A 22,991-nucleotide genomic window follows, 5' to 3' on the forward strand; every position below is an offset into this window, starting at 1 on the left:
ACTATAACAAGACAAAAAGTAAATTATTATCCTCTTTTGTACAAATGGGTTATGAGCATAATCATTAAGCAGTAGGCAGGCACATGTCTCTTTATATAGAATGCTAATTTGATTTAGTCCATTTTCTATGTCACAGGCTTCTGGGACACTGCAAACTGCTTTATAAATGCAGTCTTTGATTAAATTAAACCTCAGATTTTAACAGAGTGCAGTTATTTCTCTCACAACTGTTCAGGAGAATGAGGGAGGGGGGGAGGGAAGGATGTAAATTTTAAATTCTGAACAAATCTGAGTTCTCAATGAAGAAGTTACCTCTAGTAGACCTGGAGGAAGCCATGTCGGAAGTAAAGGCATTTCAGGTGGTAAGACAAATTTACCACGTAGAGGTAGAATTCCATCTGAAGCAAAAGATAGGCTCTATAGATGATGTGATATAATGCCCTTCTATCACCATTAAATCACTTGCTTGCTTAATGGACTGCCAATTCAGAAGTTGAACCCAGTACAGACCTAAATATCTAGTCCCAGTTGTTATTCCAATTAGAACTGACGCACTGAATAAATGGGAAATTGGCAAGTCAACAACTACATAAACCAATGGGTCAGCTCTGTTAGTGGGTCTATTAGTTTGGGCTAACAAATTATGTGTATATCTGTCTTCAAGTCACCCATTGATTTATGGCAACCCCATGAATTTCATAGAGATTTCTTGGCCAACAAATATTTAGAGGTGGTTTAAGGAGGGAGGAGTTTGGATTTTAAAAAAGACAGGAAACATTTTGCCAATCTGCTGCTGCATGATTCTCATACCACTTCATACCACACAAATTACCTACATGGCTACATGCTCATCTTTGTGAGGTTTTTACAAATTGAAAATCTTAAAGTTTACAGCTAAATCAGAGGGTAGTTCTTCATGTGAGTGTGAGTGTGACTGTGTGAGTCTGTGCTCTCCTTCAAGTCACCAGTTGACTTACAACAACCCTAAGAATTTCATACGGTTTTCTTAGGCAAGGAATATTCAGAGGTATTTTTGCCATTTCCTTCCTCTAAAATATAGGCTATAATTCATTGGCAGTTTCCTATCCAAGAACTAACCTGAGCTGACCCTCCTTAGCTTCTAACATTAGACAGCATCTGGTCCAAATTACAAACAACAAATGCAGGCCATTGTATCATTGTGGCCTCTCACTTCAAAAGACATGAAGTGATCCACTGTTAAGTTGCAAATGTAATTGCAATGTAATTATGCCTTCCTTATTGAAGGAAGAAAAATTAATTACAAGTAGCCACTCTTTAATGACATTTATTATTTTCCCCTTATTTGGGTAAAAGAATTTCAAGTCACTAGTCATTTGTAATTGGTTACATCCATATTCAAACTTGGATCACTTGAATATGCAAGTAAAAAACCTGTCTGAGTTAATACAGATCAAGGATAGTAACTGTCTAATATAGAGTCATCATCCCCACCACCACAGTTGTTAAACAATTGAAAGTCTTGCCAATTTACTTACACCACCCAACAGTGTATCAGTAGACTGCAATCTGTCTTCTTCCTATTTTGCAGACATTTGTTTTTCATGTATGCCTCAGAGGGGATGGGGGTGGGAATCACTGCACAACATTAATGCTGGAATAGTTATAAACACATGGATGACTGCAGTCAAATCCTTGTCTAGACAGTGGACACAGCATCTGTGGGTAGAAGGAAGTGATTTTCCTTCAATACAAAGATTTGGTCTTGTAATTAATGTAAAGAGGAACATGTACAGAGGAAGAAAGAGAGATTCCTGTTGTAGTTTCTGACTAACCGGCTAAGCTTTGTTGATGTATATGTTGCTGCTATGAATTCTGTTTGTCTTTTCTGCTCTGTCCTTCTGTCTGTCTACAGGCTGTATATAAGATTGTGCTCAGTCTTCACAAATTAAATATATACATACCAAATATTATTTAAACACACTTACGACATTAAGAGAATATGCTGATCTTGCATAACTCATTCTTCCATTGTCGTTATTGTGTGCCATTGACTTATGGTGATGCTACCATCAGGTTTTCTGGGCAAGATTTATTCAAAGGAAGGGTGCCATTGTTTTCCTCTAAGGCTTAGAGAGGGTGGCTCAGTGGTTTCCCATGGCTGAGTAGGAACCTTGGTTTTCTGGGGTCCTAATCCAACACTCAAACGGCTACACCAGACTGGAGACTAATCTACATGGGGTTGAAATCAGCATTGTTTCTTGCACTAGGCTGACAAATAACATTTACTGACTCCTGAAACAAGCAAACAAAAATAGGTAATGTATTATTCTCTGAAGATACCAGCCACAGATGCTGGTGAAACGCCAGGAACAAACTTTTTTAGAACATGGCTACATAGCCCAAAAACCCCACAAAAAACTACAGTAATTTATTTATTTATTAAAAATATTTCTATCCCACCCTATAGCCAAGAATCACGGGATGGCTTACAATAAAATCGACTGAATACAAACAATTATAGAAGTTCCTCCTGCCTCTACAGGATGGACAAGATGACCTATTATCCTGATTCTTTCCTCTGTAAACTACTTTTTGTTATTTTTACATGTGGTCTGTGCCCTGGCTCTAAGCTTTGAGACTGCATTGGGTTCAGACAATGTGCATGTTGTTTTTGTTGTTGTTGTTGGGACTGGCTTCTTTTTCACTTTCCCAGCCTAGAAGCAAACACATATAACATGACTAAGACAAAGGACTGGCCTGACTTGTGCAGGGTGAGAGGTGGGGATGTTCCCTAGCAAGGGCAAATAGGGAGATGGTGGCAGCAGGTATGAAGGTACTTCTCCCTTTGAGTAATCCAGGGGGCAGGACTGATTGTCCTCAACACAAATCAGCAAGTGCCCAAGGGAGCAAGTAGGAGATGTCGAATGATCAGTCCAGTCCAAGTCAGTCACTGGTTATCTGAGCAGGAGAAGACAAGGGTTGTCATTAGCCAGTCCAGAAGTCCAAGTATACAAGGCAGCAGAGAGTAAACAGAGTAGTCCAAAATAGGAGCACAAAAGAGTAGTGTCAGCAGATAGGACATTTATCAACACTAAGGCTGGGAGAGAAATACAAGGATATTTATAGGCAGTTCCTCCAAAATCACCTGTGGCTCATTGGTACCTAATGTGTTCAGTGTTTAGGGCCCTACAGCATGAGGTTAAAACCCTGGCCTACCTTTCCCAATTCAGTGCTAATTCAGGAGGCAGCTGGGTCCTATCACACAGAAATAGTCACCAAATTGCTGACCGGGTCTGTCCTGGATGCAGCCGGCTCCTATAAGTTGCTTCAGCGGCCATTTTTAGATGTCTTTTTCAACATGGAAGCTTTTGACTTTTCAAAATGGCTGCTGAAGCAGCTTACAGGACCTGGGATGCATCTGGGATGTACCTGGGTGGTGATTCGGTGGCGATTTCTATGTGATAGGACCCAGCTGCCTCCCAAATTTGGGAAAGGTAAGCCACTGTCTTAACCTCATGCAATAGGCTCCTTAGTATTTAATCTGAGCTTGTTGTGACACTTCTCTCCTGCATTCACTGAAGGATGGGGGCATGTGATCTTTTGTGGGCTGCAGCCTCTGCTGGCTCTGCAGACTCTGGGAGAACATTATGAGCAAGAATTGCAGCTCCCTGGCACTCTACTCTTTCCTCCTCCTCCTCAACTGGGTTGTCCAGGGAGTGAGTTATGACATCTTCCTGCTCTTCATAGGATTCATCCAGGGGGTGAGTTATGACATTGGCTGACTTGGCAAAGGTTCTTTGAGGCTACTGCCAGTGTGTGAGGGAGAATCTGGGGCCAAAGAATCTCAGTAAGTTAGCTTTCTCTGCTTGCCTCCTTCTTTTGGCTTCTCCTATGATACTTTGGTCACTGGAAAGAATAACTGACTTTTCCACTTTTCTTGTCAAGACAAAGGGAGGGTCGTGTAAAGAGTGTTTACCTGGGCATAAGTTCCACTAAAGTCAATAGGCTAACCTTTGAGGATTTAGTATATATAGGTTTTGACTATATAAGGCAGAGATGATACAGAGTGGCACATGTAAATACAGCAGAGATACAGTGATGTTTAAAACACAAATAAACACATTACCAATTAGTGGTTTAATAAGTTATTCAAGTAACCTTATATGAACATTTATTAAAATAAATACAAATCAAAATATTTCCTGGGTAAGTACAGGTTTCTGTCTGCAGGGATTAAAAAAAAAACCAAAACAAAACCCTGGGGCTGCAGCTCATCCTGATCCATGTGGCCAAGACAATAACAGATTTCATGCCAATCAGACATCCATGTACACACTGCTGGCATACAGCCTCCCTCCAGTTTTACACTTGAAAGTCAACACGTGTGACTCACAAGAACTGTTCAAAGTCAGACTAAAGTCACTAGTGTTGCATGCCAAAAGTTGACTTGGATAAAAAATAAACTAAATCAAATTTAGGAAAAGCTCTGAACATGCTGTTGTGTAGAGTCTTCCTTGCTCTCTTTCATTCTGCCCTGCAAAGGACAAATAGCTTTGTGCGCACTGCAACTGAAGCCATTCCTTCTGGTCAGAGAAAACCTTTCCCATCTATTCTCTACATTTTCTTTCTTAGATTTCTCAGATATAGCTTCCCACCTCCTTGACAACCTTAAGGACTAGGAGCTGCCATTGGCTGCTGGTTTCTATGCCACTGGGGTGGTAAATCCAGTTCTTGGTTAATGTAAAGAAGCTTTCCATGGTCCTAAAACTATTTTGAGGATCAGGCTTCACACATTGGATTTTGTTATTGTTATGTGCCTTCAAGTCATTTCTGACTTATGATAACCCTAAGGTAAACCTATCATGGGGTTTTCTTTGCAAGATTTGTTCAGATGGGGGTTGCCATTGCCTTACTCTAAGGCTGAGAGCATATGATTTGCCCATGGTCTTGCAGTGAATTTCATGACCAAGTAGGGAATCTTGTTCCTTCAAAATCTGAATGAAAACTAGAACAGATTCTCCACTCACTGACATGGAAGCTACCAGCCAATATGGCTAAAAACATGCTTTAAACACAACAGTAATGAGATTCTTAGCATGTAGAGTCCACTACCAAACAACATTTCCCATTTTTTGTTTGATAAAATGATGCTTCTGAGGAGATTATTCAGTATATAAACAAGTCAAATGTTCCTGCTGGCACTACATTCCAAGCCCTGGTCATGAATGTGTGGTTTGATGAAATAATGCTGTTTAGCCAACATCATTTATTTACCATAAATGAGTATACTGATACATTCACAAATTTAAAAGTGTTCCTCATTTTGTTGTTGTTTTTGCTTCATGCCTTTAGCCATAAGTCAGATCTTTGTCTAATAATAAAATTCTGTCAAATTTCTGCAAAGCAAATAAAACCATGATTCTGGCAAAGTTTGGGCTTAATGTGGTGGATTCTACCAGGTTCCACCTTTATTTCACTTCTGGCTGAGCAGATTCCTTCAAGTTTTGTCTCTGACTTGATTGCATCATTGTGCCACCTCGTTAAATTTTTAGGCTTTTCCAAACTTTGCCTCCAGATTCCCAAATACTACTCTTTTACATTTTTTGTTTTTGGTTCCTAAATAGCTAACTTGTACAATACCTGGGGTCTGGAGATAAATTCTGAGAGAAAAATGACATGCCAAACTAAACAGGTGAAATAGATGATCACATTTTTGCAACCATGTGATTGGCTTTTATCAATGTTATGAAGCACAAGGAACAAGATCAGAGAGGTACATTTATATTGCTTGGTAATTTATATACATAACATATAGCATATAAAAGATAATATCCATATTTTGAATTTTTAAGAGCCCATTCATTGATCTAACTCATTTAAGTATTTGCATTTCTGTAGTAGCTAATTGTCATAAAGGTTATGAATATTTTTATTTGAATTATTTTAAAATTATTTTGAATTAAAAATACTGCTCCTCTTGACATTCTGGATTCTCCTCTGGTTCTGGTGGTTCTGGTCCCATAAAGAAGACAATGGGTCCAGTCACATTATATAGTTATTCCACTTTAATTGCCATGGTTCCATCCTATGGAATCCTGGGACTGGTTGTCTGGTGATGCACTAGAAGTCTCTGGGTGGGAGTTCTAGGTGGTCCTCCCTAAACTGCCAGTCAAGGATTCCATTGGATGGAACCATGGCAATTAAAGTGGAATCATAGCATTGTAATTCTGCAGCAGGCATGGGCCCCTGCTTTTTTTTTTAAGGCTTTAAAATTACATTTTGAAATATAAAGCATATAGAATAAAAACCACTCAGTTACACACATAGCATACAAAGTTATAACCCTACACTAAACTATCCTAAACTAAATACACCCAACCCCCCTTTTAAGGAAAAACAACAACCTTATATTTACAGTAGGATCTAGAAACCCACAACAGTCTGGATGCTTGTTGGACTGTATTTACCTAGCTAGCATAGCTAAAAGGAGGGGATGAGGGGAGATGCAGTCCAGTAACATGGAGAGACTACATGTTCCCCGTTGCTGACACCCACACAGGCAGAGAGAGAGAGAGAGCGCTACTTCACAGGCTGTTGACTTTTCTCTCTCATTTGAATAAATGTCTCAGATAAGAATCCCCTCTTTATTTACATGTCTCTCTCTTCCTGCCTGCCATCTTAACTCAGAACAACATTGCGAATATCTTGACAAAACGCGGGCCTGTGACTATCATTGACGTTTTGTTTCAGCTGAATAATTTTTAACACCTTTGCCTGATGAAGAAGCCAGTGGAGCTTTGAAAGCTTGCAACATGTATTTTATGCATTTTTGGTTGGCCCTGTTTTGTGGATTTTGGACATTACTGTACTTTGCTATATGGCCAACACAGCACCCCTGGATCTCTCTCTCTCTCTCTCTCTCTCTCATTCTCTCAATCCTTTTACATCAAGGGGAAAGTATATAAGCTCAAGGCAAGCATTTGGGTACTCCTCCTTCTATCTTTAGCTTGGTTCCTTAACAAGGTACCTAGAAATTGAGCACACTAGCAGCTGAAATATTAAAGTTGCAGGGATGAAAGATTCATGCGGTTTCAGCCCAATAGATCTCCTTGCTGGTGGAACGTAAGATCTTCTGCCAGCAGAAGGTTGAGGAGGGATGGGATGGGGGTGAAATATGCAGCAGCCTGAATTGATATGCTGGCAAAGGAGGCTCCACATTTAGAGGCACGGATTCTAACCAATCCGGCTAAATGAAATCCGTAGGCCTGGGGCCTTATCTTCCTAGATAACCCTCATTAATCCAGTGAGCTTCTGCGGACAAAAAGAAGAAATGAATTGTTTCATTTGTGTCACTTGGATGGAATGCTAATGAGGGGAGGTGGGGAGGAAAAATAGTTAATTATTCATGCCAGCCAGAAGAAGGCAGATCCTGGCTTCCCCTGTTACCATTGCAACAAGTGACTGTGTTGGCCTAGTGAGAGCAAAGAAAGGGAAGCTGTTTTATAGCTTAGACAAGAAAAGATGCCTTCTCAGGAAAGAAAACCTGTCTTCTTGAGCTGCGTAACACATAGCCAGATGGATTTAAGGAGGGCAAAGCCCCTCACAGCCTGCAACCAAGAAAGAAGGTCCTTTGTATCTCAGATTTGCTTCATGATTAACCACTCCTCCTGGGGGAGACCGTGTTGCCTTGGTAAGTTTTGTACAAGTTTTTGAGGCTTTCCGCTTCAGTACCTGAAACACTGTTTTTGAGTGAGTCTGTGTTTCGGTTGATACCACATTTGATGAACTTTAGAAAAGACAACTGGCTGCTGCCATGGCTGGTTTCTGCATTTAGAGCAGGCTTTGACAGAGCAATCTTATACTTGATTGTGGAAATGCAAGTCTCACTGAGTTTAACAAAATGGAATTCCCACGTACGAGATAAAGAATCCAGATCTTGAAGATACATCAATCTTTTTTCCCATTATAATTAAATAAAATTAAACTACTAAAAGCATAAATTATAATTTCTTCTTGTTAATTAAAGACTCAGAGGAAATTCAATAAGGCTTTCAGTGTTTTAAAAACAATTTTGTTTTTGTACTGTGTTGTTTGTATTTAGTTTTGGGGTTTTTAAATAAAACTTTTATTCAGCCCTGTCTTTAATGAATAGCAATGAATATAAATAATTACTAAAGTAAAATCAAGTGATATTAATAAATGAAGCTATTTGTGATGCAAGCCAAAATCGTAGGACATTATAGCAAATTGGAGAGAAATGAACTGGATCCCGATACCAGAAATTAATCCAAATAACAGCTTTGTGATGGAATTTTGTATGTGTGTCTTGAGTATGAGTATGCATAATAAACTTAAGGCAACTCAGGTTGTATCAAGTGGTTGCTACCAAATGTCACTCTACTTACAGGAATGTTTTTCATACAGTTTAATTGCTTTCTAGAGGAATTGTGTCACAGGACACATGCTCAGCTATACATCATTTGAAAGCAATTTTAATAATGAATCTTGGTTTTACAGTGGCAAAAAAGACAGATGCTGTGTCTATGAGATGCAAAACAGTAGGGGAGTGGTGTTAGGCATCTATCTCCATTAATCAGAGATTTTTTTTGGGGGGGGGGGAACTCTCCTGAAGGTTTTGATTTGTTAGTCAACACTACTGAACTTGTTAACATTTCCCCATATGCTTTGTGAGAGCAAAGACAAGCATCTCAACATGTAAATAATGGGTTTGCATTAATTCAGTACCACTCACATGCCAACTTGCAAAATAGATTTTACTCCATTAAAGAAAAAGATTGAAATATATAACTCCCTAGACAAGAAAACAAATTGAAGGAGGCTTAATTTCCTTTCCTAAGTATAGCATTAGCATACACCCTGCTTAAAATGTATTTATGTTTTCTCAGATTTTTTGCTGTATGACAGCCTCCTTTCTTCATGCCAAGGGACAACTTATTTTTTAAATAAGTACAACTATGCCTTAGAAAATACCCCTAATATTGGTGTCTTGAAGTAGCATGAAACAATAATTTATGGCAAGACACTATTAATGAAAACAGTTCTATAATATGAGTGCAGCCTGTATTTTACATGACTGACTTTGGATTTTTTGTAACTCCTATACAAGGAAAAACTGCAACCCAGTTGCTATGCAGTGTAGTTTTGAAGCAAGCTGTTAGAGCTATATCTGTAATCATAATACTTGAATGGATTTAGCTGGTCTTTTTGGCAAAGTGCCTCTTTCACTTTGTATTCTTTTACATTATCCTCTGTACGGTATAAGACAGATAAAACAGAGCTTGTAATATATGAGCTCTGTCAGTAACATCTACAAAAGGAATATAGTCTGGTGATGAGCAGACATTAAAAAGCACTCTTACTTGACAGCAAGAGACTGTCACTTCTCACCAATCAGGATGAAGATATCCTACAGTTGTAGGCTACAGACTACAGTAAATAGCAAGCCTCATTGAACTCACAGATTCCTTTGTGAGTCAACCTGTTTAGGATTGTGTCATTACGATCTATCCTAATGTGCCTATCCTTCTATCAAATCTTACTTAGCCTATAAAAATATAGTAATTCCATGGAAGTGAGGGTACAAAATAAAAGTGAATAATCTGAGAATGTATGAATAGTGTATCACCCCTAGGCACCCCTTGCCTGAATTTTCATTTTTTCTACTTCTTTGAGAACCATTTTGGACGAGGTTGAATTCTTAGTGTATTAGTCCCATAGAAATCATTAATAAGCATGTCTAGGGCTGCACTATAAAACATGACTCTGCAGGACATTTCAAATGTTTGTATTACCAACATTGTGTGGTTAGGATTATTTGTTTGTTTGCTTGTTTATAGCCTTTATGTGTCACTTTTCTTCCAGAGTGGGACACAAGGCAGCTTCTAGAAATAGCAAATTAAAAAAACATTTACAATAAAATTTAAAAACAGTTAAAACCACCTCAAACATTAAAATGATTTCAAAAACAACTATAATTTTAAAAGACAAACAAAACATCTGCCATAAACAGTCCCCCTACTTACACTTGATATTCAAGCCCGCTTGAATAAAAATGTCTTTGCCTGCCAGTGAAAGGAAAGCAGGGAAAGTGCCAGCCTAGCCTCTGGTGGATGGGAGCCTCCAAAGGATGGGAGCAGCCACTGAGAAGGCTCTCTCTTGTGTCCTCACCAAGCAAGACTGAGATTGTGGTGGGACCAAGAGAAAGCCTCCTTTGAAGACCTTAGCGTTCTTGCAGGTTCATATGGGGAGATACAGGGTTTCAGATAGTCTGTACCCAAGCTGTATAGTTTTATAGATCATGACCAGCACTTTGAATTGTGCATAGAAACAAACCAGGAGCCAGTGAAGATGTTTTAACAAAGAAGTTAGTTTTTTGTGGGTTTTTCAGGCTATGTGGCCATGTTCTAGAAGAGTTTATTACTGACATTTCACCAACATCTGTGGCTGGCATCTTCAGAGAATGCTGGCATGGAAGAGAGTTGGATATATATACACACACACTGTGTGACCCTGGGTAGGGACAAGTGTTCTGTTGTTGATGGCAGGGCCTCAGGGTGGGAGGATACGCAAAGAAGATTAGTGTCTGCTAATTGTTGATCATTGTTTGCTGGGAACGCCGAGTCCTGATTTTGCTATTTTTCAGGACTGGTAGCCAAACTTGGTTCACTTTAAGGGTTTCTTCATTCTGGTTGAAATTATCCAGATATTTATGGATTTCAATGGCTTCCCTGTGCATTCTGAGTTGTTGGCATGGTTCACAATTTCAGTGTTATCAAACAGTATTTTATGCCCATGATGGTTTATAACGTCTTCTGCTACTGCTGATTTTTCCAGCTGACTCGGGTGTGTTACAGACCGCCCGTTTGGGGCGGCCTGCACTTGCCCCTTTCCCTGCTGTATTGGGGCCTCAGCTGCCAGAACAGCAGCCTCCGAGGCCCCAATCCACCATTTTCCAGGCCGTGGGGAAGCAGCAAAAGGCCGCTTCCCCACGGCCTGGAAAGGGCTTTCCTTGGGGCTTCAAGCCCCAAGGACACCCGGCGATGGCAGGGAGGAGGAGAAAGGGGCCGCTCGGTCCCTTTCTCCCTTGCGTTGCTGGTGCAGCTGTCTGAAGGCTGCACCAGCGACGCAAACAGCAAAAGGAGTTCCGTTTTGGAGCTCCTTCTCGCGCTGCGGAAAAGGCGCTCTATGCGCCCTCTCGTGGCGTGACAACGTTACGTCCACGCCGCATCGTTTGGAGGCGCGTTCGTGATGTCGTCATGGCAGCCCCTGTGTGGAACAGGTGCTGCCATTTTGTACGTGCTGATCACGTGCTAGGGTTGGGGGCATCCGGAAGGGATGCCCCTTTCTAACCCTAGTACGTGCTGAGCACGTACTTTTAGGCACATCTGTAACGCCCCTATGTCTGCATTGTCTCTCGTGCTCCTAGATTCATGTTTGTACACTGCATTTGGTGGTCCCTATGTAGACTTGTCCACAATTGTATGGTATGCGGTAAACGCCTGCGGCTGTGAGAGGATCTCTCTTGCCCTTTGCTGAGCGCAGCAATTGCTGGATTTTCTTGGTTGGTTTGTAAACCATTTGGAGGTTGTGTTTGCTCACCAGGTCCCCTATTCTGTCTGTGACTCCTTTGATGTATGGTAAAAATACCTTCCCTTGGGTGGTTGTTCGTCTTCACTCCTCTGGGATTTTCTGTGTCTGGGAGCCCTTCTGATGTCTGAACTGGAATAACCATTAGACTATAAAGCCCGGTCTAGGTGCTTCTTTGTTAAAACACCTTCACTGGCTACTGGTTCATTTCCAGGCACAATTCAAAGTGCTGGTCATGATCTATGAAGCTAAGCAGCTTGGGTGCAGACTATCTGAAACACTGTATCTCCCCATACGAACCTGCAAGAACACTAAGATCTTCAGAGGAAGGCTTTCTCTTGGCCACATAGCCCAAAAAACCCCACAAAAAACTATGGATGCTGGCCATGAAAGTCTTTGACTTCACAAGTTATATCCTCTCTATAAATGGCCCAAGTCAGCATTCTGACTGCAGCATTTCAAACCATCTTTGAACAGTTTCCAAAGTCAGCCTGATGTATAGTGTGTTACAGTAGTCCAAACTGTAAATATCTCCCTTGTTCCCAGTAGCAGAATATGTTCCCATGACTACCTGTGGAAATAATGTCCAGCGTATGCATTAGCAAAGCAATAGTTCCCTGAGTAATTCTCACTGTGGGATATTTGCATTATTCTTTAGCCAAGCTATGCTCACCTGTTCCTTGAAGAAGGAAACAAAGCTTCACTGGAGATCCACCTTTCCTTTTTTGAGTGGTTATTCCCAAAACAGTATTCTGTGTATCTGCTTGTGTTGTGACATCACCGTAAATATGTGAGTATTGAGCGCTTGACAGCCACACTCACATCTGAACCACTTTCCCAGACTTGGCAAGCTGGTACTCCTGCTGTGACTGTTTGGCCATCGGTAGTGATGGCACAGCTGTAGGTTCATTCTACTGTAATTGCATTATGGATATTGAATCCTTTCCTATCTTTGTTTAATGCCATCCTTCTGGCAGTGGGCAGAGGTCAACTATCCATGCTGATTTTATTAGCTATTTTAGTAGCCTTTCATTGGGGTGATCATGAGATTTTATTGAAATGCCTGTGGCTTCTTGCAAAAGATAATGAGGTTGTTGGTGGTTCCTTTCTGTCAGGTGAGATAAGCAATTCCCCATCATCATAAAGGCAAGTTACCTTGAGGCACTGCTAGATATGGGTTTAAAGTAGTGGGCGTACTTTTGAAATATTTGTTGATGATCAATATGTGGATGATTTGTTCTTTCTGCGTACTATTCAAAGAAGAAATTGTTGTGTCTTTCTTGTGTGGAAGGACTGACATTCACACCCATTCCTCCATTAAAAAAAAATTGTCACCTTTAAATTTTATTTTCATTGTTGTTTACTGCTTTCAAGTCAACTTCGATGCATGGCAACCCTATAATGAGAGAGTCACCCTCTCCTCAACTTCTCTGCTCAGCTCCTACAGATTCATGCCCGTGGTTTCTTTGATTGAGTCTATCCATCTGAAATGTGGCCTTCCTCTTTTCCTAATGCCCTTTACTTTACCAAACATTATAGTCTTTTCTAGTGAGTTCTTTCTTCTGATGATATGACCAAAAAATATGACCACCTCAGTTTAATAATCTTTGCTTCCAGGGAGAATTTGGGCCTAATCTACTCTAGGACCCATCCAATGGTCTTTTTAGCATTCCATGATATCCTCATCACTTTTCCAGCACCATATGACAAATGAGTTTAATTTTTTTCCTATCAGCTTTCTTCACTGTCCAGTTCTCACACCATACATAGAAATGGAAAATATGATGGCGTGGTGAATCCTAACTTTAGTATTCAATGATTTATCTTTACATTTCAAGATCTTGTCCAGTTTCTTCATAGCTGCCCTTCAAAGTCCTAGTCTTCTGATTTCTTGATTGCAGTCTCTGCTCTAATTGATGATTCATTGAGTCCAAGTTGGGAAAATATTGTACTATTTCAATCTCTTCATCATCTACTTTTAAATTTTGTAGAATTGGCTGTGGTTATAATTTTTGTTTTTTTCATGTTCAGCTGTAAACCTGCTTTTGTCCTTCCTTCCTGCCTTGACTTTCTTCAATATCTCTGATATTTTCTGCTAGTAGTGTGGTGTCATCTGCATGCCTTAGACTGTTGATGTTGCTTCCCTCAAATTTTCATGCCTCTCCTCTGAGTCCAATCCAGCTTTTTGTATGATGTTTTTGGCATACAATGCCTTTTAAAATATGTCTTTTAAAATAATTCTGATTTTTCTTACCATTTTGAATATGTATTAGAACAAGTTCAGAGAAAAATGCTTATTAATTGTTACATGATCATAACATAAGACCAAATGTAGGCAGTTAGTAGTACAAGAGTGAGTGGAAGGTATAGGCACACAGAAACAAGGCACACAGATACAAACTTGATTGGGAACCATAAATTTCAGTGGTGTAGTAGAGACAGGGTTCACAGGTTTAAGACCTAGCACTTTTTATTAGTAGGGACTGTGACATTATATGCTTCACTCCAACTCCCTTGCTCTTGAGTTTGGCTGCAATTCTCACAACAGCTGAAGGGGAAGTGGGCTTTCTCAAATACAATGTATTGTTATGAACAAGACCTATTGGTCTTCAGCAGCTTGGTCTTGAGTGGGCAAGACTCATTAGTTATACAAAAGACCAGGGATCCTTTCACAGTAACATTTATAGCCCTATGATTGTACTCCAATTGCCATGGTCACATTGTATGAAATCTTAGAGTTATTTTGGTGAGATGCTAGAACTTTCTAATTGAGCAATCTAAATACCCCTCTCTAAATGACTGATCTCAGAATTCCATAGGATGGAACCATGGCAATTAAAGTGGATTCATAATGGTATAATTATGTAGTCTGAAAGATCTTGACTGACACAGCCACGTAGGGTTTTGGGATGTTTTTGAGACTGTCAGTAAAGGGATTGTAATAGTGAGGGCCAGCACTTCAAAATTCACCTCTACCTGAAAATTTCAGTGGCCACAATTTCAGTGGTTACAGCTGCAGCAGGCTTGTTCCAGCATGGGGCTATCAATCCAAACATCAGGCAACCCCCATGCCACCTGATGGTCCTCAACCTATCAGCCACGGACCTGAAGGACATCCAAGGAGCAACATCCAAGGGTTCCCCTGCCACCTGAGAATGAGACCCATTCTTGTTCTTTTGATGTTATTTCTGCCTCTGGTGCCAAATTTTCTGATAAAGAAGCAATGCCCACGAGCACATCTATGTGTATAACTGAGGTAGACCTGTATAGCCCTATGATTACACTTTCACTGCTATGGTTCTAGCCTAGGGTTGTCATAACCTGGCGGGAGGCGTGACTGCCCCGCTTTCTAGGGGGTGGTCCCAGTCCCGTCCCGCCCTCTTCAGGTCCCGGGTGGCTGCCCGGCTCCTGGCCCTGCTGCATCCCTATACTGTGATGAGCTGAGGGAATGCAGCAGGGCTGGAGCTGGCAGAGGGTGGGCTTTGCTGCACTGCCTTGCCCCCTATTGGCCAGCCCTCCTCCTCCTTCTCTTGCAAGGAAGGGGCTCTGAAGCACCAGGAAAGCTGCCTCACCAAAGGGGAGGGGCGCCTCAGGGACCCAGCCGTCGGAGAAGAAGAGGAGGAAGAGGCCTCGGCAAGGCTCAGAAGAGGCTGGCACCTGGGAGAGGCAAGAGGGCACCTTCCACGCCCCTTCTGGGCCCCAGGCTCCTCCCAGGCTCGCCCCCGTCGGACATTGGAAGCCCCCTCCCCAAGGCCTCCCCAAGGCCCCCCAAACACACACCCCTCTCCTCTCTAACCCTCTCTCTGACTCTCTCTCCCCCTGTTACCCCACTTTAGCTAAGCCCTCTCTAACCCCCTTCTATCTACCTCCTCCTCCTTCTCTCCATCTAAACCCCCTCCAACCCCTCTCTATCTACTCCCCCCTCTCTAACCCCCTTATTTAATAATAATAATAATAATAATAATAATAGGATTTATTTATATACTGCCCAATCACTGGGAATCCGAGCGGTTTGTGAAATTCACGGATAGCCCAACTACACAGGCAGATCAGCTCCTGGCACTGAACAAGCAGAACTCTGCTCTGGAGCCGCAACAAACTACATTTCCCAGAATTCCATAGCATTGAGCCAGGGCAGTTAAAGTAGTGTCAAACTGGGTTATTTCTGCAGTGTGTATGTAGTCTGAGAGCCCTGCAGAGAGAATGACTCTGGTGCTTTAGAATTTAAGCCCATGCCCATCTAACCCCCCTCTATCTAACTCCCTTATTTATAAGCCTCTGAAATATGCAAGAGGCCATGTTAAATAAAGCCATGTTCAATGCCCAAATGTGCTGTTTGGAATGGAGGGGGGTGGTTTGGCCAGAAAGGGAAGTACATTTCTGCCATCTGTCTAGGAATAATGCCAAAATGTCCTCCATTTTGATCATGCCTAAGAAACATGCATTTATATTAACATTTTTAAAAAATCATTCAGTTTTTCTGCATGTCCTCCATTTAAAAATGTGTCCTACATTTGAAAATGTTGTCTTACATTTGTCCTGGTTTGGAGGTCCTGACTTATGGCAACCCTATTCTAGCCTATAGAATCCTAGATTTTGTGGTTTGGTGAAACACTAGAGCTCTCTGGCTGAAAATTCTAAGTACTCACCTCTAAATTGCAAATCCTAGAATTCCATGGCAGTTAAAGTGGAATCATAGTTGTGATTATTAGTGTGAAGGGTCCACTAAGATGTCACAAAGGAATACCTGTGGCCTGCCGACTCAGACCCAGTCTGTTCATTAGATTAATTTATACTCTGCTTGAAGTTGGTACAGGCTTGAGCAGGAAAACACTGGCTTTCCAGATGTTTTTGATCTCAGCTTCCAGAAGCAGCAGCCCCATGGCCAATGGCGAGGCATGATGAGATTTGTAGTCTAAAATTTTTAAAGCTTTGTCCAAAGTGTTGGACTAAGATTTCAAGGATCCAGGTTCAAGTCCCCGGTCAGTCATTAAAGTCAGTGGGTGATCTTGGGCCAATTACTGTTTCTCAGCCTCACCTGCAGGATTGTTATGAAAAAGAGGAAAATCATGTATACTACTTTGAATTCATTGAAGGAGAGGCATAATGTAAATGTAACAAATAAATAATGAGTTATCAATTGTTGTTGTTGTTATTTATTAATTATATTAATTTGTATCCTGCTTTCCCCCCAAAATTGGGACCCAAAGTGGCTTACAGTCTAAAAATTTACAATTAAAAACTTACAAAAATACAATTAAAAGCTCACAAACTTACTATTAGTGGGGATCATAGAGAAAAACTAACCTTAATTTGTACATCAGGCTTTAGAGTTGGTAATGGGTAAGGTGATCGCTAGTATTTTACAATTTTGAGGGCAATGATACGGATACGGAGTTAATGTTGATATGTGTGTGCTGTGTATACATACACACACATCATTTATTTTCAGTTTTTGTGGTATTGTCAGATTACATTACCTCCTTCAGAAATTATTTGAAGTTGATCGTAATCATTTGTCTTTGTTTTCCTTGTAGCTCTCTTTACATACATCTCTTTACACAGTATTATATTTTGTAAATAATTTACATAATATAAATCTCTCTTTATTGTTTCCAGTCTACTGCTGATTTTTGGCATCTGAAAGGCTCTGAGACAGAAGTAATATTTTCTTAGTCATTTCATTTCTTTAATTTGTTGTTGTTTTTCTGGTTTGACATTTTCTAATCATGTACAGCTCTCATTGGACTAGATTCTTTTTTCCTCCTGCAGCATTGCATATTGAGACACAATTTGCTTTAATCAGGGCCCTTGGTATTCTGAAGTACTTCAGAACAATTTCTATAGCAAATTTGAATAAATTCAGCAGATATGTCTGACACAGTGATCAAATGTAATTGCCTACAATTTCACACCCACAAGATCCTCAGTTGACTTCAAAAAATCCGCATACTCTGGCTTTTTTACAGTTTCATCACCATGGAATCTTTCTCTCAGAGCAGCACTCAAGCTTTTAATGCTGCTGAATGTCGTACTATATGGCTGAGCTTGGAATCTATGGGGAATTAACCATGCAGCCCTGATTTTTATAATACCGGGCAAAACCTGGAATAGCAATAGCAAAACCCAGAATAACAAATAGCAGAAAGCAAAGGTTTAGAAAAATCAAAATGGCTTCAGTTCTGTTCAGTTCAGTTCTCTTGGTTCACTCCAAAGACCATAACTACAACCACTTTGTAGACCATAACTACAATGTGTAAACTTACCAGAATATATATCCATGGCTTCCCTTGATGGATTCAACTTCTTACATAAAGCAGAATCTTTGGCTGGGCTCATTCAGATACAGTTCTATATGACAGTACATACTGAGGGCTACCAATTCTCTAACACATTTCTTATTCCTTAGATCACAAATGGGAATCATGTGGGTTGTTGCTTTGAGCTGAATTCCCTTGTCCTAGACAGCATAACCATAGCCAGTGATGAGGAAAGCTGGGAGTTGCAATCCAAGAACATACGGAGCCTGCACAATTCCCATTCCTGCCTTAGAACAAGGGTGTCATTATCTGATACTTGACTCGTGTGGGAAAATATAAAAGGGGAAGTTGATGACTGGGTCAAATGAATTTCCATTATTACAGGCTTAGCTGGTAGTCATATCTGTGGCTGCCTGGCTAAAGACTACTTGCATTGGAAAGAAATGCATTGCCCAGGCCTACCTGAGGTGTATTCTAGAGCAGCAGGAAAAAAGCTCACTTTGTCTTCTGTCATGTAGAGGATGGTATGACCTTCATTTCTGTTGCTGCAGAGATTAAAACAAGAACCAATGGATTCCAATGACAAGAGAAGAGATTCCACCTAATCATTAGGAAGAACTTCTTTACTGTAAGAACTTTTCAACAGCAAAATAGACTGCCTTAGGGGGTAAGAGACTCTCCTTCTTCACAGGCAGATGGACATTTAAACAGAGGTGGGTGGAAATTTTTCAGGAGTGCTTTAGTTCCTGCATGGCAGTACATTGCTTGCAATCCCTTCCAACTCTGTTATTCTATTCCTCCAGGCATGCATGCTCCAATTCTGTAAAAAGATAGCCTCAGTACTTAGGTCATTCTGTCTCTTAACAATAATATATCTGCTTGAACATGGTGGACAGAACTTACCGCTGCTAGATTCTTGAATGATTTGCAGTAGAGCTTCAAGAGCCTCTGAATCACAGCCTTTGAAAAGCAACAACTGAAAAGCATTTTTCTTCTAAATTTGGTTGTTGTAAAAGAACACATGGGTGAACCAGGAATGGATATTATATGAAAGGACGAGTGATCATGGTTCTGGATCTGAGCACAGTTCCTGCACTGAGCCCGTGCCAGGGGGCACCTTGTCCCTTAATTGTGAACATACATCTTGATCACCTGAATGACAGTTTTGCACCTGGCTGCAGCTGATGGCTCTCAAGGAGCAAGTTAGAAAACAAAACAAAGTGGATCTCACAAGCCTAACATGTACTTGCATTTTCTTGTTTTTTGTCTTGACTGTGTGTTTGTGGAGTTCTAGCTTCTGCTTTTCTCAGAGCGTGGAAATAGCTGATTACAAATAACTGGTTATTTGTACTTAATTCTTTTGACCAATAACAATTGTGTAATTAAGGCCCTATACAGACCAGCACTTTGTGCCAGCGTGTGGGCAGGGTGCAGTGTCCTGATGCTGGATGCCCTGTCTCTACCCCTAGGTTGTCATGATGCCGTGCGCCCTTCCAGATGGCTGAATCTACATGATACAGTGCCGAAGGGATGCCATACAGCTGCGCTGCCATAGCTATAGCGCCCTTTGGAGGGCACAATAAGGAGCCGGATTTCAGCCAAGGCATAAGGGTGCTGCAGCCCCGATCCAGCCAGGAAAAGGGTAGTCTGTATAGCCCCTTAGTTGCACTACAGTTATAACTTAATTAAGGACAACATCCCTTCTTTTGCCATGTAACTGTAATTTTAAATGTTCCTTTTGTTGTTAAAAATGTGGTCTTCATAAATGGTGGAGAACGGAGAGTATGTGGTTGCAGTGCTGGCTTGTGCGATACTTCATGCAGTTGCTTGGTAGTCTCTTGTGAGTGCAGAGATGACAGTGAGGTGGGCAGGAGGAAACTGTGTTTTGTACCACAGTTGAGTGCCTTGTAGCTTGAGGTGTTTTTTACAAGAAACTAAAAAGTAACTATTTTAATGATTTTTGAGAAACAAGAATGTTTTCATTATTATCATTTTAGAGTACTTTTCTAAGCTGTGCTTTTCCCCACTGAGAAAGTAGTGGGGGACTCCTTGCTGAGGGGTACAGAAGCAGTGATTTGTAGGCCTGACAAGATGTCTCGAGAGGTGTGTTGTCTCCCCGGGGCAAAGATCCGTGATGTGACAGAGAAGCTGACAAGACTGGTCAAGCCTACTGACCAATACTCCTTCCTTTTGGTCCACATGGGAACCAATGATACTACAAGACACAGCCTTCAGAACATCAAAAGGGATTACGAAGCTCTTGGTACTCAATGCCTTCTTTGCCTCAGTGTTCTCAGAAAAGGAAAAGGGTGCTCAATCTGAGGATAATGGAGCAGAGGACAGATTATGGGAATTTCAGTACAGAATAAGTAAAGAGATAGTAGAGGAATACCTTGTTAATTTAAATAAATTTAAGTCTCCAGGACCAGATGAACTACATCCAAGGATATTAAAAGAACTGGCAAATGTAATATCGGAGCCATTGGCAATAATCTTTGAAAACTCCTGGAGAATAGGAGAAGTCCCAGCAGACTGGAGGAGGGCAAACGTTGTCCCCATCTTCAAAAAGGGGAAAAAAGAGGATCCCAGCAATTATCGTCCAGTTAGTCTGACATAATACCAGGAAAGATTCTAGAGCAGATCATTAAACAGAGAATCTGTGAACATTTAGAAGGCAATTCCATAATCACAATGAGTCAACATGGGTTTCAGAGAAACAAGTCATGCCAGACAAATCTAATCTCTTTCTTTGATAAAATTACTAGCTTGGTAGATGAAGGGAATGCTATGAATATAGTATATCTTGATTTCAGTAAGGCCTTTGACAAGGTTTCCCATGACATTCTTGCAAACAAGCTTGTAAAATGTGGGCTAGACAAAGTAACTGTTACATGGATTTGTAACTGGTTGACTGGCTGAAGCCAAAGGGTGCTCGACAATGGCACCTTTTCATCCTGGAGAGAAGTGACCAGTGGGGTCCCACAGGGCTCTGTCCTGGGGCCAATGTTACTCAACATCTTTATCAATGACCTGGATGACAGAATTGGGAGCATACTTATCAAATTTGCAGATGACACCAAATTAGGAGGAATAGCTGATACTCCAGAGGACAGGATCAAGATTCAAAATTACCTGAACAGACTAGCAAACTGGGCCAAAGCTAACAAAATGAAATTCAACACGGAGAAATGTAAGGTACTGCACTTAGGGCAGAAAAATAAAATGCACAGATATAGGATGGGGGACACGTGGCTGAATGAGACTACATGTGAAAGGGATCTTGGAGTCCATTTAGACCACAAGTTGAACATGAGTCAACAATGCGATGCAGCAGCTAAAAAGTCCAATGCAATTTTAGGCTGCATCAATAAAAGTATAGTGTCTAGATCAAGAGAATTAATAGTGCCACTGTATTCTGCCTTGGTCAGGCCTCACCTGGAATATTGTGTCCAGTTCTGGGCACCACAATTCAAAAAGCACATTGAGAAACTGGAGCGTGTCCAAAGGAGGGCGACTAAAATGGTGAAGGGTCTGGAAACCATGCCCTATGAGTAACGACTTAGGGAGCTGGGGATGTTTAGCCTGGAGAAAAGAAGATTAAGAGGTGATATGATTGCCCTGTTTAAATATTTGAAGGGGTGTCACATCGAGGAGGGAACAAGCTTGTTTTCTGCTGCTCCAGAGAACAGGACCAGGAACAATGGATGCAAGCTACAGGAAAAGAGATTCCATCTCAACATTAGGAGGAACTTCCTGACAGCAAGGGCTGTTGGACAGTGGAACAAACTCCCTTGGAGTGTGGTGGAGTCTCCTTCTTTGGAGGTCTGTAAGCGGAGGCTGGATCTGGCCATCTGTCGGGGATGCTTTGATATGGATTTCCTGCATGGCAGGGGGTTGGACTGGATGGCCCATGTGGTCTCTTCCAACTCTGATTCTATGATTCTATGATAACCAGTATCATTCTGTTTCTTCTACTTTCACTGTTCCTTTGTGCCATTGTATTTTGCAATCTGAAATATCATATTGGACATGGACTGGGCAATAGAATCTCATCCAGTAGATGCAAAATTAGGAAGCCTCTCAATAGTCCTCTAGTTCAGTGGTTCTCAGCCTTTTTGCCCCTGTGACCGCCTTGCCATTTGCATGCAGATGCTGTCCCCCCTTGATGTAGTATATGAATAAAAATATTTTGTTTGTGTAGTGTGCATTTTTGTTCACCTCACAGACAGCACCTGTACTATTGATAGCACCTCTCTCACACATACAGGCTGCTTGTGCTGCTAACACGCTGCACATGCCTTCCACCTTAACGCTTAGCATTCGTGTTCTCTGCTCCCTCTCTTTAGTTCCCATCCCCCCCCATCTGAGAAACTGTCTTGTGGCATGTGCTTATTGCAACAAGGACAAAATGTACTGAGAAGCTGAGTGGGAAATGCATTTTAAAAAGGACAGCTGGTTTTTTGCTATGTCTGAGGTTGGATGAAGGCTAATGGGAGAAGATGCTTAACATCACTTTGACAGAAACCCGTCAATCCTCAATGGTGCGCACACACACACACACACACACACACACACACAGCCTTGTCTTCTTTTTCACATTTGCTGTACTGTACTTGCAAACGGACTTCTCTTGCCCCCCCCCCCCCAGCAGCTATTGTGTCCCCCTGGGGCTCCCACCCCACAGTTTGAGAACCACTGCTCCATTCAGTCACCTCAAATGGCAACAGTATACTTCGAATAGGCCTGAGAGAAGTTTGTCCATTACCTGAAGTAGAAAAGAATAGATAGAAAGAAAGAAAGAAAGAAAGAAAGACAACCATTTGTTGCTTTCGCTTTTCGTCTAGGGATAATTTTGCCCTGCACTCTTTAAAAATGACCTTGATGACTATGAAGCTTATAGCACACATTGTTTTCCCCGTTATGGGAATGGGAAGGGGATGCTTGGAGCCACGCATGACCGGGAAAAATGAATTTTATCGCACAGCAAATCATCCTCAAAATGGCCCCGGTCCGCCCCCCCAGCGCCAAGCCGTCCCCATTCAGTGCTGATGAGCATCATTTTGGTCAGCCAAAAGACGCGCCAAATTACACCATACAAATAGGTAGCAAATGACAATATTCCAAAGAGATGGCTTTACTGGG

The 22,991-nt window shown here is 41.3% G+C and overlaps 1 protein-coding gene across 1 annotated transcript in view; it reads left to right on the top strand.

Annotated features, from left to right (window-relative positions):
• The first annotated feature begins 7,365 nt into the window (after positions 1-7,365).
• Positions 7,366-22,991, top strand: part of C3H10orf90 (chromosome 3 C10orf90 homolog) — a 122,980-nt gene continuing 107,354 nt past the window's right edge. Inside the window, exon 1 of the mRNA XM_042459020.1 lies at positions 7,366-7,672. Within this exon, the coding sequence (XP_042314954.1) occupies positions 7,504-7,672 (169 nt within the window). The 5' untranslated portion in view covers positions 7,366-7,503. The remainder of the gene's footprint in view (positions 7,673-22,991) is intronic.

Source organism: Sceloporus undulatus, chromosome 3, assembly GCF_019175285.1.
Source record: "Sceloporus undulatus isolate JIND9_A2432 ecotype Alabama chromosome 3, SceUnd_v1.1, whole genome shotgun sequence".
In the NCBI taxonomy this organism is placed as follows: domain Eukaryota; kingdom Metazoa; phylum Chordata; class Lepidosauria; order Squamata; family Phrynosomatidae; genus Sceloporus; species Sceloporus undulatus.